Genomic DNA, 15,316 nt, shown 5'->3' on the forward strand with positions numbered 1-15,316 from the left:
GTGATTTTTGGGGTCATTTTTGGGGTGTTCAAGGTTGATTTTGGGGCCATTTTTGGGGCAATTTTTGGAGTGGTTTTGGGTTATTTTTGGGTAATTTTTGGGGTTCCAGGGTTGGTTTTGGGGTGATTTTGGGGCAGTTCTGGGATGGTTTTGGGACCATTTTTGGGTCGATTTTGGGATGATTTTGGGGCCACTTTGGGTCATTTTTCGAGTGATTTGGGCCATTTTTGGAGCATTTTTGGGATGATTTTGGGGCAGTTTTGGGGTCAATTTTGGGGTGATTTTGGATTAATTTTTGAGGCCATTTTAGGAGTAATTTTGGGGCCAATTTTGGGTGGTTTTGGGGTCATTTTAGGGTGGTTTGGGGTCATTTTTGGGGTGATTTTGGGGTCATTTTTGGAGGGTTTTGGGGTGATTTTTTGGGTGATTTTGGGGTGTTTTGAGGCAGTTTTGGGATGGTTTTAGGGTGATTTTTGAGATTTTTGGGTGATTTTGGGCAAGTTTTGGGGTGGTTTTGGGGTGATTTTGGGTGATTTTTGGGTGATTTTTGGGGCATTTTAGGGTCAATTTTGGAGTGGTTTTGGAGCCATTTTTGGGTAGTTTTGGGTGATTTTGGGGTGGTTTTAGGGTCAATTTTGGGTGTTCAGGGGGCAGTTTGAGGGTGAATTTAGGGTGGTTTTGGAGGGTAATTTTTTGGGGTTTAGGGTCATTTTTGGGATGATTTTTAGGGTGATTTTGGGTGATTTTTGGAGTGATTTTGGGGGCAGTTTTTGGATGGTTTTTGGGGTGGTTTTGGTGATTTTTGGGGATGATTTTTTGGGTGATTCTGGGCTGATTTTTGGGGTGATTTTTAGAGGTTTAGGGTCATTTCTGGGGCATTTTTGGGTGGTTTGGGGCATTTTTGGGGTGATTTTGGGAGGATTTTTGGGGTGATTTGGGTGATTCTGGGTGATTTTTGGGGTGGTTTTGGGATGGTTTTTGGGGTGGTTTTGGGTGATTTTTGGGGTGATTTTGGGTGATTTTTGGGAGGATTTTTGGGGTGATTTTGGGCCATTTTTGGGATGATTTTCGGTGATTTTTGGGAGGATTTTTTGGGTGATTCTGGGGTGATTTTTGGGGTGGTTTTTGGGAGGATTTTTTGGGTGATTTTGGGTGATTCTGGGGTGATTTTTGGGTGGTTTTGGGATGATTCTAAGGGTGATTTTGGGGCAGTTTTGGGCTGATTTTTGGGGCAGTTTTGGGATGGTTTTGGGTGATTCTGGGCTGAGTTTTGGACTGGTTTTTTGGGCTGATTTTTGGGCTGATTTTGGGTGATTCTGGGGTGATTTTGGGGCAGTTTTGGGCTGATTTTTGGGGTGATTTTGGGTGATTCTGGGGTGATTTTGGGTGATTTTGGGAGGATTTTTAGGGTGATTTTTTGGGGTGATTTTTGGGGGTTTAGGGTCATTTCTGGGGTGATTTTTGGGGTGGTTTTGGGATGATTCTAAGGGTGATTTTGGGGGCAGTTTTGGGCTGATTTTTGGGGTGGTATTGGGTGATTTTTAGGGTGATTTTGGGGGAGTTTTGGTATGGTTTTAGGGTGATTTTGGGTGATTTTTTTGGTGATTTTTGGGGTGATTTTGGGTCGTTTTTGGGCTGATTTTTAGGGTGATTTGGGGCAGTTTTGGGGCTGATTTTTGGGGTGATTTTTGGAGTGTTTTTGGGCTGATTTTTGGGGTGATTTTGGGTGATTCTGGGGTGATTTTGGGCAGTTTTGGGCTGATTTTTGGGATGATTTTTGGGGTGGTTTGGGGCAGTTTTGGGCTGATTTTTAGGGTGGTTTTGGGGCAGTTTTGGGATGGTTTTGGGTGATTTTTGGGCTGATTTTTGGGTGATTTTGGGTGATTTTGGGGGTGATTTTGGCTGATTTTTGGGCTGATTTTTGGGGTGATTTTGGGTGATTTTTGGGGTGATTTTGGGGCAGTTTTGGGCGGATTTTTGGGGTGATTTTTGGGGTGATTTTGGGCTGATTTTTGGGTGATTTTTGGGGTGGTTTTGGGGTGATTTTGGGTGATTTTTGGGCTGATTTTTGGGTGATTTTTGGGGTGATTTTGGGGCAGTTTTGGGATGGTTTTGGGTGATTCTGGGCTGATTTTTGGAGTGGTTTTGGGCTGATTTTTGGGTGATTCTGGGTGATTTTAGGGCAGTTTTGGGCTGATTTTTAGGGTGATTTTGGGCAGTTTTGGGATGGTTTTGGGTGATTCTGGCTGATTTTTGGGGTGATTTTGGGTGATTTTTGGGGTAATTTTGGGTCATTTTTGGGCTGATTTCTGGGGTGATATTGGGGAAGTTTTGGGTGATTTTTGGGGTGATTTTGGGGTGATTTTTGGGCTGATTTTTGGGCTGATTTTGGGTTGATTTTTGGGTGATTTTTGGGTGATTTTTGGGTGATTTTGGGTCATTTTTAGGCTGATTTTTGGGTGATTTTTGGTGATTTTTGCCTCCTTCCCCCCAGATGAGGAGATCGAGATCACCTTCAGTTACTGGGACGGCTCCGGGCACCGGCGCACCGTCAAGGTGGGGGAGGGGATTTGGGAATTTTGGGGTCATTTTTGGGATTTTTGGGTCATTTTTGGGATTTTGGGGTCCCAGGGGGAATTTGGAGGATTTTGGAAGGGATTTGGGGGGATTCTGTTGGGATTTTTAGGGGGATTTGAGGATTTTTGGGTCATTTTTGGGGGATTTGGGTGATTTTTGGAGTGATTTTGTTGGATTTTTGAGGTGATTTTTGGGGGTTCCTGGGTGACTTTTGGGGTGATTTTGGGGTGAGTTTTGAGGTTTTGGGGTGAATTTTTGAGATGATTTTTTAGTAATTTTTGGGGTTATTTTGGGTGATTTTTGGGGTTCCTGGAGGATTTTTGGGTGATTTTTGGGTGATTTTTGGGATGTTTTTGGGGTGAGTTTTGGGGGATTTTGGGGTGATTTTTGCGGTATTTTTTGGGGTGATTTTCAGGATTCCCAGGGCATTTTTGGGTGATTTGGGGGGGGATTTTAGGTTGATTTTTGGGTGTTTTTGGGGGAATTTTTGGGTGATTTTGGGCGATTTTTGGGGTTTGGGGATGATTTTGAGGGGATTGTTTGGGGTGATTTTTGCAGGTTTTTTTGGGTGATTTTTGGGCTGATTTTTAGGGTTCCTGGGTGATTTATGGGGTGATTTTTAAGGTGAGTTTTTGAGGTTTTGGGGTGAATTTTTGAGGTGATTTTTTTTTTAGCAATTTTTGGGGTTATTTTGGTGATTTTTGGGCTGATTTTTAGGGTTCTCAGGTGATTTTTGGGGTGTTTTGGGCTGATTTTGGGGGATTTTTGGTGGTTTTTGGGCTGATTTTGGGAATTTTTAGGATGATTTTGGGGTGATTTTTGGGCTGATTTTGGGGTGATTTTTGTGGGGATTTTGGAGTTCCCAGGTGATTTTTGGGGTGGATTTTTGGGAATTTTTTGGAGTGATTTTTGGGCTGATTTTTGGGTGATTTTTGGGCTGATTTTCGTGGGGATTTTTGAGTGGGTTTTGGGGTGATTTTGGGGATTTTTAGGATGATTTTTGGGTGATTTTTGGGCGGATTTTGGGATTTTTAGGATGAGTTTGGGCTGATTTTTGGGTGATTTTTGGGCTGATTTGGGGATTTTTATGATGATTTTTGGGTGATTTTGGGTGATTTTTGGGCTGATTTTAGGGATTTTTTGGGTGATTTTGTGGTGATTTTTGAGTGATTTTTGGGCTGATTTGGGGATTTTTATGATGATTTTTGGGGTGATTTTGGGGACTTTTAGGATGATTTTTGGGCTGATTTTGGGGTGATTTTTGGGCTGATTTTGGGCATTTTTAGGATGATTTTTGGTGTGATTTTTGGGTGATTTTTGGGCTGATTTTAGGGATTTTTGGGTGATTTTGGGGTGATTTTTGGGGTGATTTTGGGGGATTTTTAGGATGATTTTTGGGCTGATTTTTGGCTGATTTTGAGGGTTTTTGGGTTGCTTTTGAGTGGATTTTGGGGTGATTTTGGCTGATTTTGGGGTCCCTCAGATGAAGAAGGGAACACGATGCAGCAATTCCTGAGTGATTTTGGGGAGATTTTTCGGGCGATTTTTTGGGAGTTCCTGGGTGATTTTAAGTTGATTTTCGGGTGGTTTTTAGGGGAATTTTTGGGGTGATTTTTGGGATATTTAGGGATTATTTTGGGGTGATTTTTGGATGATTTGGGGATTTTTAGGATGATTTTTGGGGTGATATTTTGCAGTATTTTGAGGTGATTTTTGGGGTTTTTTAGGGTTGATTTTGGGGTGATTTTGGGGTGATTTTTGGGATATTTAGGGATTATTTTGGAGTGATTTTTGGGGTGATTTTTGGGATTTTTAGGATGATTTTTGGGGTGATTTTTGGGCTGATTTTTAGGGTTCCCAGGTGATTTTTAGGATGGTTTTTGGGCTGATTTTTGGGTGATTTTTGGGGTGATTTTGGGATTTTAGGGTGATTTTTGGGGTGAATTTTTGGGGTGATTTTTGGGCTGATTTGGGGGTGATTTTTGAGTGGATTTTGGGGTGATTTTGGCTGATTTTGGGGTCCCTCAGATGAAGAAGGGGAACACGATGCAGCAGTTCCTGAGTGATTTTGGGGGAGATTTTTCGGGTGATTTGGGAGTGATTTTTGGGAGTTCCTGGGTGATTTTCAGTTGATTTTCGGGTGTTTTTTAGGGGAATTTTTGGGGTGATTTTTGGGATATTAGGGATTATTTTGGAGTGATTTTTGGGGTAATTTTTGGGATGATTTGGGGATTTTTAGGATGATTTTTGGGGTGATTTTTTGCAGTATTTTGGGGTGATTTTCGGGGTTCTTTAGGGTTGATTTTGGGGTGATTTTTGGGATATTTAGGGATTATTTGGAGTGATTTTTAGGGTGATTTTGGGGATTTTTAGGATGATTTTTGGGGTGATTTTTTGCAGTATTTTGGGGTGTTTTTTGGGTTTTTTTAGGTTGATTTTGGGGTGATTTTTGGGATATTTATGGATTGTTTTGGAGTGATTTTTGGGGTGATTTTGGGGATTTTTAGGATGATTCTTGGGGTGATTTTTTGCAGTATTTTGAAGTGATTTTTGGGGTGATTTTTGGGATATTTAGGATGATTTTTGGGGTTATTTAGGGTTGATTTTTGGGGTGGTTTTGGCTGATTTTGGTGTCCCTCAGATGAAGAAGGGGAACACGATGCAGCAATTCCTGCAGAAAGCTCTGGAAATTCTGCGCAAGGATTTCAGTGAGCTCCGGTGAGGGGGAATTTGGGATTTTGGGGGGTCCCTGTGGGATTTGGGGGGCTTTGGGGAGGCTCTCATTCAGAGTTGGGTTTGGGGTGTTTTTGCCAGGTTTTTGTGAATTTTGGGATGGTCTTTGGCGTACTTTGGGAGGTGTCGGGGTTATTTGCTGATTTTGGGGTAACTGGGGGGTTTTGCTGTTTTTTTGGGGGAGTTTGGGGTTATTTTTGGTGTATTTTGGGGCGTTTTGGGATGTTTTGGGGTAATTCAGGGGTTTTGCTGTTTTTTTGGGGGAGTTTGGGGTTATTTTTGGTGTATTTTGGGGCGTTTTGGGACGTTTTGGGGTAATTTGGAGAATTTGCTGGATTTTTGGGGGAGTTTGTGGTTATTTTTGGGCATTTTGGGGCGTTTTGGACGTTTTGGGGTAATTCGGGGATTTGCTGTTTTTTTGGGGAGTTTGGGGTTATTTTTGGGGTATTTTGGGACGTTTTGGGGTAATTCGGGGGATTTGCTGTTTTTTTGGGGGAGTTTGGGGTTATTTTTGGTTTTGGGGTATTTTGGGACGTTTTGGGGTAATTCGGGGGATTTGCTGTTTTTTTGGGGGAGTTTGGGGTTATTTTTGGGGTATTTTGGGACGTTTTGGGGTAATTCGGGGGATTTGCTGTTTTTTTGGGGGAGTTTGGGGTTATTTTTGGGGTATTTTGGGGCGTTTTTTGCTGGTTTTGGGGTCCCTGATGGGTTTCCCGCAGCTCGGCGGGGGTGGAGCAGCTGATGTACATCAAGGAGGATCTGATCATCCCCCACGTGAGCCCCGCCCCCTCCCATGGCCCCGCCCCATCCCATGGCCACGCCCCCACACTCTGATCATCCCCCACGTGAGCCCCGCCCCCCGCCCCATGGCCACGCCCCCACACCATGGCCCTGCCCCCACCTCTGATCATCCCCCATGTGAGACCCCGCCCCCACCCCATGGCCACGCCCACATCCATCCTGAGCCCTGCCCCCACACCGTTCATCCCCCACGTGAGCCCCGCCCCCAGGGAATGGCCGCGCCCACAGCCATCCTGAGCCCCACCCCTGCACCATGGCCCCGCCCCCACCCTCTAAACATACCCCATATGAGAGCCCCGCCCCCCCACCATGGCCCCGCCCACAGCCATCTTGAGCCCCCGCCCCCACCCCATGGCCCCGCCCCCACCTCGATCATCCCCCACGTGAGCCCCGCCCCCATCCCATGGCCACGCCCCCACCCCATATCATCCCCCACGTGAGTCCCGCCCCCATCCCATGGCCCCGCCCCCACCCCTGATCATCCCCCATGCGAGCCCCGCCCCTGTGCCATGGCCCCGCCCACATCCATCCTGAGCCCCACCTCCACACCTTGGCCCCACCCACAGCCATCCTGAGTCCCGCCCCTGCACCATGGCCCCGCCCCCACCCCGATCATCCCCCACCTGAGCCCTGCGCCATGGCCCCGCCCACAGCCATCCTGAGCCCCACCTCCACACCTTGGCCCCACCCACATCCATGCTGAGCCCCGCCCCCACCCCGTATCATCCCCCACGTGAGCCCCACCCCCATCCCACGGCCCTGCCCACAGCCATCCTGAGCCCCGCCCCCACACCATGGCCATGTCCCCACCAATGATCATCCTCCTACGTGAGCCCCGCCCCAGCACCATGGCCCCGCCCACATCCATCCTGAGCCCCGCCCACAGCCATCCTGAGCCCCGCCCCTGCACCATGGCCCCACTCCCACACTCTGATCATCCCCCACGTGAGCCCCGCCCCAGCACCATGGCCCCGCCCCCACACCATGGCCCCGCCCACAGCCATCCTGAGCCCCACCTCCACACCTTGGCCCTGCCCACATCCATGCTGAGCCCCGCCCCCACCCCTGATCATCCCCCACGTGAGCCCCACCCCTGCACCATGGCCCCGCCCCCACACCATGGCCCCGCCCCCACCCCTGATCATCCCCACGTAAGCCCCGCCCCATCCCATGGCCACACCCACACCCCAGATCATCCCCCACGTGACCCCCGCCCCCAAGCCATGGCCCCGCCCGCATTCATCCTCAGCCCCGCCCCCACACAATGGCCCCACCCACATCCACCAAGCCACGCCCCCACCCTCTGCTCATGCCCCATGTGAGAGCCACGCCCCCAATCACACTGAGCCCCTCCCCCACCCCCTGAGCCCTTTTCCTTCTAATTGGCCCCTCCCCCTCCCCGATTTCCAGAGCCCCTCCCCCACACCCTGGCTCCACCCCCAGCCCCTCCCCCAACCCTTTGGCCCCTCCCCTCAGGCCCCGCCCCCCTGACCCTCCCCTGCCCCTCCCCCACAGCACCACAGCTTCTACGACTTCATCGTCACCAAGGCCCGCGGGAAAAGCGGTGAGTGACGTCATCAATGGGGGAGTGACATCACCAACAGGGGGTGATGTCATCGTTGAGGGGGTGACGTCATCAACCCACGGTGCAGGGATGCCTTAACCAGAGTAGTGACGTCATCCATGGGGATGTGATGTCATTCTGAGGGGATGGGACATCACAGATGGGGTTGTGATGTCATCAATTGTTGGGGCTGTGATGTCACAATGGGGGTGTGAGGTCATCAATGGGGCTGTGACATCATCGGGGTGGATGTGGCATCATCACGAGGGCTGTGATGTCATCAGTGGGGGTTGTGACATCACTGGGGATATGATGTAATAATTGCGAATATCGTGGCGTTATTGGCTGTGATGTCATCTGGGTGGCTGTGATGTCATCACGATGGGTGGGGTTATGACATTAGAACATCATCATCATCATTGTGGCGGGGTTGTGACGTCATTTGGCACGTCTGTGACGTCACGGTGACGTCACGGCCCCGCCCCAGGCCCGCTGTTCAATTTCGATGTGCACGAGGACGTTCGGCTGCTCAGCGACGCCACCGTGGAGAAGGACGAGGTAACGCTGCCGCCGATGACGTCATCACCCCTCAGCGGTGACGTCATCACCCCATGACAAAGCCTATGTCCCATGGGTGACGTCATCACTGTTGATGACGTCATTCCTGGGCAATGATGTCACACCCAGGCTGGGCAGTGACGTAATTGCTCTGTCGCTGACGTCACTCTCTTTTATAACTTCCCCCCTTGATTACATCTCCTCCTGATTGATGACATCACTCCCAATCAATGACATCGTTGCCAATTGATGACATCACCTCCAACCAATGACATCAATCCCCCAATGACATCACCCTTAAATGATGTCATCATTCCTTACTGATGATGTCACCCCAAATGACATCACCTCTGACGATGTCATTCCCTATTGATGACATCACCCCTTACCAATGACCTCAATCACCACTCACATCAACCCCTATTGATGACGTCACCCTCTACCAATGACATCAATCCCTGATCAATGACACCCCCTATTGATGACATCACCCCAATCAATGACCTCACCCCCTATTGGTTACATCATCCCAAATCAATGACATCACCCCTGGCTGATGACATCACCCCTTATCGATGACATCACTCCTAATTAATGGCCTCACCCTACCGATGACATCATCCCAAAATTAATGACATCACTGCCAATCAATGACATCACTCCTTACGGATGGTATCACCCCGACCTATGACATCAACCCCCATCTATGACATCATTCCCACACAATGACATCACCCCCAATGACATCAACCCCCAAACAATGACATCACCCCTGACTGATGACATCACTCCTAATCAATGACATCACTCCTAATTAATGGCCCCACCCTACTGATGACATCACCCCAATCCATGACATCGCCCCAACCTATGACATCATTCCCCAAAAAATGACATCACCCCCTACTGATATCAACCCCCAATCAATGACATCACATCTGACCAATGACATCACCCCAATCGATGACATCACCCCCATCAATGACATCACCCCTGTCAATGACGCCGTCTCCCATTGGATGACGTCACGGTGACGTCACAGTCGCACGCCGGGAAGGTCGTGCTGCGCTCGTGGTACGAGAAGAACAAGCACATCTTCCCTGCCAGCCGCTGGGAGCCCTTCGACCCCGAGAAACGCTGGGACAAGTACACGGTGAGGGACCCAAAACCACCCCAAAAATATCCCAAATATTCTCCAAAATATCCCAAAAATATCCCTGAAATATCCTTAAAATATCCCTGAAATTATCCTTAAAATATCCCAAAATATTCCTATAAAATCCCCTTGGACCCCGAGAAACGCAGGGACAAGTACACGGTGAGGGACCCAAAATCACCCCAAAAATATCCCCAAATATTCGCCAAAATATCCCAAAAATATCCCTGAATTATCCTTAAATATACTTAAAATATCACGAAAAAATCCCCAAAATATTCCTATAAAATCCCCTTGGACCCCGAGAAACGCTGGGACAAGTACACGGTGAGGGCCCCAAAATGGCCCCAAATCACCCCAAAAATATCCTTAAAATATCCCTGAAATATTCCTGAATTATCCCTAAAATATCCTTAAAATATGCCTGAAATTATCCTTAAAATATCCCAAAAAATTCCCCAAAATTTTCCTAAAAAAATCCCCTTCGACCCCGAGAAACGCTGGGACAAGTACACGGTGAGGGACCAAAAATAGCCTGAAATCACCCCAAAAATATCCCCAAATATTCTCCAAAATATCCCAAAAATGTCCCTGAAATATCCCTGAAATATCCTTAAAATATCCCCAAAAATTCCCCAAAATATTCCTAAAAAATCCCCTTGGATCCCGAGAAACGCCAGGACAAGTACACGGTGAGGGACCCAAAATCACCCAAAAATATCCCCAAATATTCTCCAAAATATCCCAAAAACATCCCCAAAATATTTAAAAAATATTCCTGAAATATCCCAAATATTCCCCAAAATATCCCCTAAAACCACCCCAAAATGCCCACAAAAATATCCACAAAAATATCCTTTAAATCTACCAAAACATCTCCAAAATATCCCTGAAATATCCCTAAATATCTTTAAATAATGTCCCAAAACAACCCCAAAATAACCAAAAATAACCCCCAAATATCCCTAAAATCACCTTAAAATTATCCCCAAAATATCCTTAAAATATCCCAAATATTCCCCAAAATATCCACAAAAATCACCCCAAAATATCCCTGAAATGTTCCAAAATTATCCCCCAAAATATCCCTGAAATATCCTGAAAATATCCCCAAAATATCCATGAAATCACTCCAAAAATATCCCCAAAATATCCCAAAAATATTTCCCAAAATCACCCCAAAATATCCCAAAAATATCCCCCAAAATTTCCCAAAAATATCCCAAAATTTTCCCTAAAGTAGCCCTGAAATGCCCCAAAACATCCCCAAATAACCCCAATATTCCTCCAAATAATCCCAAAATGCCCCAGAAATTTCCAAATCCTCAAAATTCACCCCAAAATAATCTCAGAATTCCCAAAAATCGCCCCAAAATCACCCCAAAAATGCCCCAAATTCACCCCAAAGTGGGGGGAGGGGCAAAAAGGGGCGGGGGTTTGTGGGAGGAGCCAAAGGAGGGGGCGGGGCCATGGGAGAGACTCAGCTGTGGGCGGAGAAAAGAGTGGGGGGCGGGGCAAAAGGCAAAGGAGGGGGCGGGGCCTGTGGGAGGGGCCATGGTGGGAGGGGCCAAAAGTGGGGGAGGGGCTGTGGGGGGTAAGAATGGATAGGTGGGGGAGGGGCCAAAAGTGGGGGAGGGGCTTTAAATGGGGGCGGAGCAAAGAGTGGGGGAGGGGCAGAGAATGGGGGAGGAGCCAAAAATCGAGGAGGGACCATGGGGGAGGGGCCAAAAGTGGGGGAGGGGCAAAAGTGGTTGGGGAGCCCTGGGGGGAGGGGCTGTGAATGAATGGGGGAGGGGGCTATGAATGAATGGGGGGAGGGGCTGTGCAAAAGGGAGGGGCTATGAATGAATGGGGGAGGGGCTGTGGATGAATGGGGGAGGGGCTGTGAATGAATGGGGGAGGGGCTGTGGATGAATGGGGGAGGGGCTGTGAATGAATGGGGGAGGGGCTGTGAATGAATGGGGGAGGGGCTGTGAATGAATGGGGGAGGGGCTGTGGATGAATGGGGGAGGGGCTGTGAGTGAATGAGGGAGGGGCTGTGGATAAATGGGGGAGGGGCTGTGAATGAATGGGGGAGGGGCTGTGGATGAATGGGGGCGGAGCTCTGTGTGTGGGCGTGGCCTCATCTGACCCCTCCCCCCCAGATCCGCTGATGCCGAAGGAACCCCCGGAACCCCCCCATGGGTGGGGGAGGGGCTGTGCCCCGCCCCTCCCCTCCCCCCCTCTTTGTGCCCCTCCCCCCATCCCCTCCCCCACCTCAATAAAAACCAAACCTGAGATTGAGACTGAGGGGGAGGGGCTTAAATATGAGGGGGAGGGGCTTAAAGGGGAAGGGCAAAGAATGGGGGAGGGGCTTAAATGGGGGACAAGGAGTGGGGGAGGGGCTTAAAGGGGATGGGCCAAGTGGGGAGGGGCCATGGGTGGGGGAGGGGGCCATGGCAGAGTGGGAGGGGCTTAAGGGGGGCAGAGTGGGAGGGGCTAGGAGAGTGGGGGAGGGACAAAGTGGGAGGGGCCATGAGTATGGGAGGGGCAAAGAATGGGAGAGTGGGGCTTGAATGGGGGAGGAGCCAAATGAGGGCGTGGCCAAACTGAGGCCGTTTTGGGGTGGGGGAGGGGCAAAGAATGAAGGAGGTGCAAAGAGGGGAGGAGGGGCAAAGTGGGAGGGGCCACGGGTGGGGGAGGGGCTGTGATGGAAGAATGCAGAGTGGGGGCAGTGCCATGAAAGGGGGCGTGGCCTCTTTTGGCCCATCCCCTCCCCCACCCCAATAAAACCAAACCGAGGCTGGTTTTTTGGGTGGGGGAGGGGCTATGAGAGGGGGCGTGGCCTGTTTTCCCCTCCCCCCTCCAATAAAACCAAACTTGGGCCGTGTTGGGGGTGGGGCTTTACTGGGGTGGGGGAGGGGCAGAGAGGGAGGGGCTGTGACAGAAAGGGGGGAGGGGCAGAGAGCGAAGGTGGGGCCATGAGAGGGGGCGTGGCCTCATTTTCCCCCTCCCCTCCAATCCAACAAACCCGAGGCCATTTATGGGTTGGGGAGGGGCAGAGAATGGGGGCGGGGCTGTGAGTGGGCGTGGCCTCTTTCCCGCACCCCCACCCCAATAAACTGAATCCGAGGCTCTTTGATGGGTGGGGGAGGGGCTTTATTGCGATGTGGGCGGGGCAGAGCTGGCGGTGGGGGAGGGGCTTCGCTCCGATGTAGGCGGGGCAGAGTTGGCGGCCATGTTGTGGGCGGGGTCTGGGCAGTTTAGCCCCTCCCCCGGCCCGAAGCTCTCAATGGTTTCCAGCACCAACCCCAGGAGCTCCAGGAACGAGGAGGCCCCGCCCCGGAGCGAGCGGGCAAAACGGAGCCTCCCATTGGCTGAGGGGAAAAGGGGCGGGGTTAGAGAGAGACACACCCTATTTTACAATAAACTATCCCCAGGGCCTCCCATTGGCTGGGGGGAAAAGGGGCGGGGTTAGAGAGAGACACACCCTATTTTACAGTAACCCAGCCCCAGGGCCTCTTATTGGCTGGGGGGAAAAGGGGCGGGGTTAGAGAGAGACACACCCTATTTTACAGTAACCCAGCCCCAGGGCCTCTTATTGGCTGAGGGGAAAAGGGGCGGGGTTAGAGAGAGACACACCCTATTTTACAATAAACTATTCCCAGGGCCTCCCATTGGCTGGGGGCAAAAGGGGCGGGGTTAGAGAGACACACCCTATTTTACAATAAACTATCCTCAGGGACTCCCATTGGCTGAGGGGAAACTGGGAAGGGGTCAGACTTGGACACGCCCCCTCACACACTGACCCCGCCCCCTATCTCCCATAGGCCCCGCCCTCAATGATCCCAGGACCTCCCATTGGCCGGAGGGAAAAGGGGCGGGGTTAGACACAAACACCCCTTCCTATAGTAACCCATTCCCCAAACCTGTTGGCCCCGCCCCCATTGATCCCAGGGCCTCCCATTGGCTGGTGGGGAAAGGGGGCGGGGTCAGTCATGGACATGCCCATGGAAACACTGACCCCGCCCCCATAACCATTGGTCCTGCCCCCATTGATCCCAGAGCCTCCCATTGGCTGAGAGAAAAAAGGGGGTGGGGTTAGAGAGAGACACGCCCCCTTTTACAGTAACCCATTCCCCATAACCATTGCCCCGCCCCCATTGATCGCAGGGTTTTCCATTGGCTGAGAGCGGGTGTTACACATGGCCACACCCCCTTTTACAATAGCCCACCCCTGGGGCCTCCCATTGGCTGAGGTTAAAGGGGGTGGGGTTAAACTTGGACACGCCCCCTCACACACTGACCCCGCCCCATCCCCCATTGGCACCGCCCCATTCCTTACTGAGCCTTCCCCCCACATTGGCCCCGCCCCCCAATACACCCAGGGGCTCCCATTGGCTGAGGGAGAGAGGGGCAGGGTCAGGCATGGACACGCCCCCTTTTACAGTAACTGATTTCCTATTACTGGCCCCGCCCACTATGCCCACAGGGCTTCCCATTGGCTGAGGGGAGAGAGGGGGCGGGGTTAGACACGGACACGCCCCTTTTTACTGTAACCCATTCCCCGAACATTGGCCCGCCCACAATGATCCCAGGGCCTCCTATTGGCTGACGGGAGAGAGGGGCGGGGCCAGGCATGGACACGCCCCCTTTTACAGTAACTGATTCCCTATTACTGGCCCCGCCCCACTATGCCCCCAGGGCTTCCCATTGGCTGAGGGAGAGAGGGGATGGGGTCAGACATGTAAGGGGAAAGGGGCGGGGCCAGAGAGGAACACGCCCCCACACCTCCCCCACTGACCCCCCCAGTTCCCTCCCAGTCTATCCCAGTTTGATCCCAGTTCCCAACCCAATTTCACTCCCAATCCCCGCCCAGTCCCTCCCAGTTTGGCTAGTATTGCTCCCAGTCCATCCCAGTGCTCCCAGTTTGCCCACTCCCACTCCTACCCCTGACCAGTTCATCCCAGTCCATCCCAGTTCCTCCCAATCCCTCCCAGTTTGATCCAGTCCCTCCCAGTGCTCCCAGTATGAGTTCCAGTCCTTCCCAGTTCATCCCAGTCTCCACAAGTCCAGCTCCCAGTTCCCTCCCAGTTTGATCCCAGTCCCTCTCAGTCCATTCTCAATCCCATCCCAGTCCCCTCCCAGTGCTCCCAGTCCCTCCCAGTTTGGCTCCCAATCCCATCCCAGTTCCCTCCCAGTACCCCCAGTCACATCCCGGTATCTCCCAGTCCATCCCAGTTTGTTCCCAGTCCCTCCCAGTTCCATCCCAGTCCATCCCAGTCCCATCCCAGTCCATCCCAGTTTGTTCCCAGTCCATCCCAGTCCCTCCCAGTCCCATCCCAGTCCCTCCCAGTCCCTCCCATTTCCATCCCAGTCCCTCCCAGTCCCTCCCAGTCCCATCCAGTCCCTCCCAGTCCATCCCAGTCCCTCCCAGTCCATCCCAGTCCATCCCAGTCCCTCCAGTCCCTCACAGTCCATCCCAGTCCCTCCCAGTCCCTCCCAGTCCATCCCAGTTCCCTGCTCACACCCTCAGCGTTTCCCGCCTCCGCTCCGCTCTGGCTGTGGGGGAGGGGGCCGCGATGGCCACGCCCCTGGTGGGGGAGGGGGCGGAGGGGGCGGGGCCAGGTCGGGCTCGAGCGCCCCCCAGGGCCACGCGGGCGATGGTGGGGGAGGGGAGGGGGAGGAGCAAAGAGCGGGGGGAGGGGTCAAGGAAAAAAAGTTCTGGAAAATTCCCCGGGAAATTCCCCAAAATTCTCCCCAAAAAACGGCCCCAAAAATCCAAATAATTCCTCAAATTTCCCCCCAGAATTCTTGAAATTTTCCCCCAAATTTCACCCCAAAAATTCCCAAAAATTTCCACAAAAATTCCAGAAAACCTCAGTGGAATTACAAAAAATTCCCCCAAAATTGCCAAAAAATGGCCCCAAAGTCCTGAAAAATCCTCC

General features: G+C 51.3%; 1 protein-coding gene across 1 annotated transcript in view; it reads left to right on the plus strand.

The window, feature by feature from the left end:
- LOC113460695 (protein FAM50A) overlaps positions 1-11,665 on the plus strand; it is a gene marked incomplete at its 5' end in the record, with an annotated part of 34,859 nt that extends 23,194 nt beyond the window's left edge. The window contains 7 exon segments of the mRNA XM_074531012.1: positions 2,495-2,556; positions 5,219-5,295; positions 6,030-6,084; positions 7,627-7,675; positions 8,163-8,233; positions 9,276-9,386; positions 11,534-11,665. Coding sequence (XP_074387113.1) covers positions 2,495-2,556; positions 5,219-5,295; positions 6,030-6,084; positions 7,627-7,675; positions 8,163-8,233; positions 9,276-9,386; positions 11,534-11,542 — 434 coding nt within the window. The 3' untranslated portion in view covers positions 11,543-11,665.
- Positions 11,666-15,316: the final 3,651 nt, after the last annotated feature.

Source organism: Zonotrichia albicollis, chromosome 34, assembly GCF_047830755.1.
Source record: "Zonotrichia albicollis isolate bZonAlb1 chromosome 34, bZonAlb1.hap1, whole genome shotgun sequence".
Taxonomy (NCBI): domain Eukaryota; kingdom Metazoa; phylum Chordata; class Aves; order Passeriformes; family Passerellidae; genus Zonotrichia; species Zonotrichia albicollis.